We start from the raw sequence: 756 nt of genomic DNA, 5'->3' as shown, positions 1-756 counted from the left end.
GGTGCTGGTGGACCACAGCAGCCTGGACATCTCGCGGTGGGTGGTGAGCAGGGTCTTCTACAAGGGGCAGTACTACCGGGACATGGCGCAGCTGGAGGGCGCCTACGTGCAGGGTCGCGTCAGCATGGAGAAGGTGAGGAGGGCGCCGCGGGACGGGGACTTCTCGTCCATGAAGCCCCGAGCGCCGCCGGCCGCACTGTTCCCTCTGCAGTACGAGCCCCAGGGTCCCCGCTACAGCGTCAGGAACAACCATGTCCTCTTCCAGGGCTGGAGCTTTGCCTTCGGGCTGAGCGCGAGCACGGGCCTGCGCCTGTTTGACGTCCGGCACAGGGGGGAGAGGGTGGCCTACGAAATCAGTGTCCAAGAGGCGCTGTCGGTGTACGGCTCCAACTGCCCCGGGGGGATGTCGACGCGGTACATGGACGGGAGCTTTGGCATGGGGCGCTACACGTCCCCCCTGGTGCGGGGGGTGGACTGCCCGTACTCGGCCACCTACGTTGACACGCACGCGCTGTCCGCGGCCCTGCGCCCCCGCCGCAGGAGGGCTTCCCTCTGCATCTTTGAGCAGAACCTGGGCTCCCCGCTGCGGCGCCACTACTCCACCCTGCAGTCGCTCTACTATGGGGGGCTGGTCAACTCCGCCCTGGTCGTTCGCTCCATCGCCACCGTGGGCAACTACGACTACGTGTGGGACTTCATCTTCTACCAGAGCGGGGCCATCGAAGGCAAGGTGCGGGCCACGGGGTACACGAGCTC

At 66.9% G+C, this 756-nt stretch overlaps 1 protein-coding gene across 1 annotated transcript; it reads left to right on the top strand.

Annotated features, from left to right (window-relative positions):
- Window positions 1–4: 4 nt before the first annotated feature.
- Window positions 5–744, top strand: LOC104471032 (membrane primary amine oxidase-like; the record flags this gene model as incomplete). Its single annotated transcript, XM_010086210.1, has 1 exon — window positions 5–744. A coding segment is annotated over one exon (740 nt), but the record flags the coding sequence as incomplete, so codon positions are not given.
- Window positions 745–756: the final 12 nt, after the last annotated feature.

The sequence above is a fragment of the Pterocles gutturalis genome, unplaced genomic scaffold (genome assembly GCF_000699245.1).
Source record: "Pterocles gutturalis isolate BGI_N339 unplaced genomic scaffold, ASM69924v1 C11672987, whole genome shotgun sequence".
NCBI classification, from domain to species: Eukaryota; Metazoa; Chordata; class Aves; order Pterocliformes; family Pteroclidae; genus Pterocles; species Pterocles gutturalis.
Note: the sequence above shows the minus strand (reverse complement) of the source record. Positions and strands in the feature narration are given on the sequence as shown.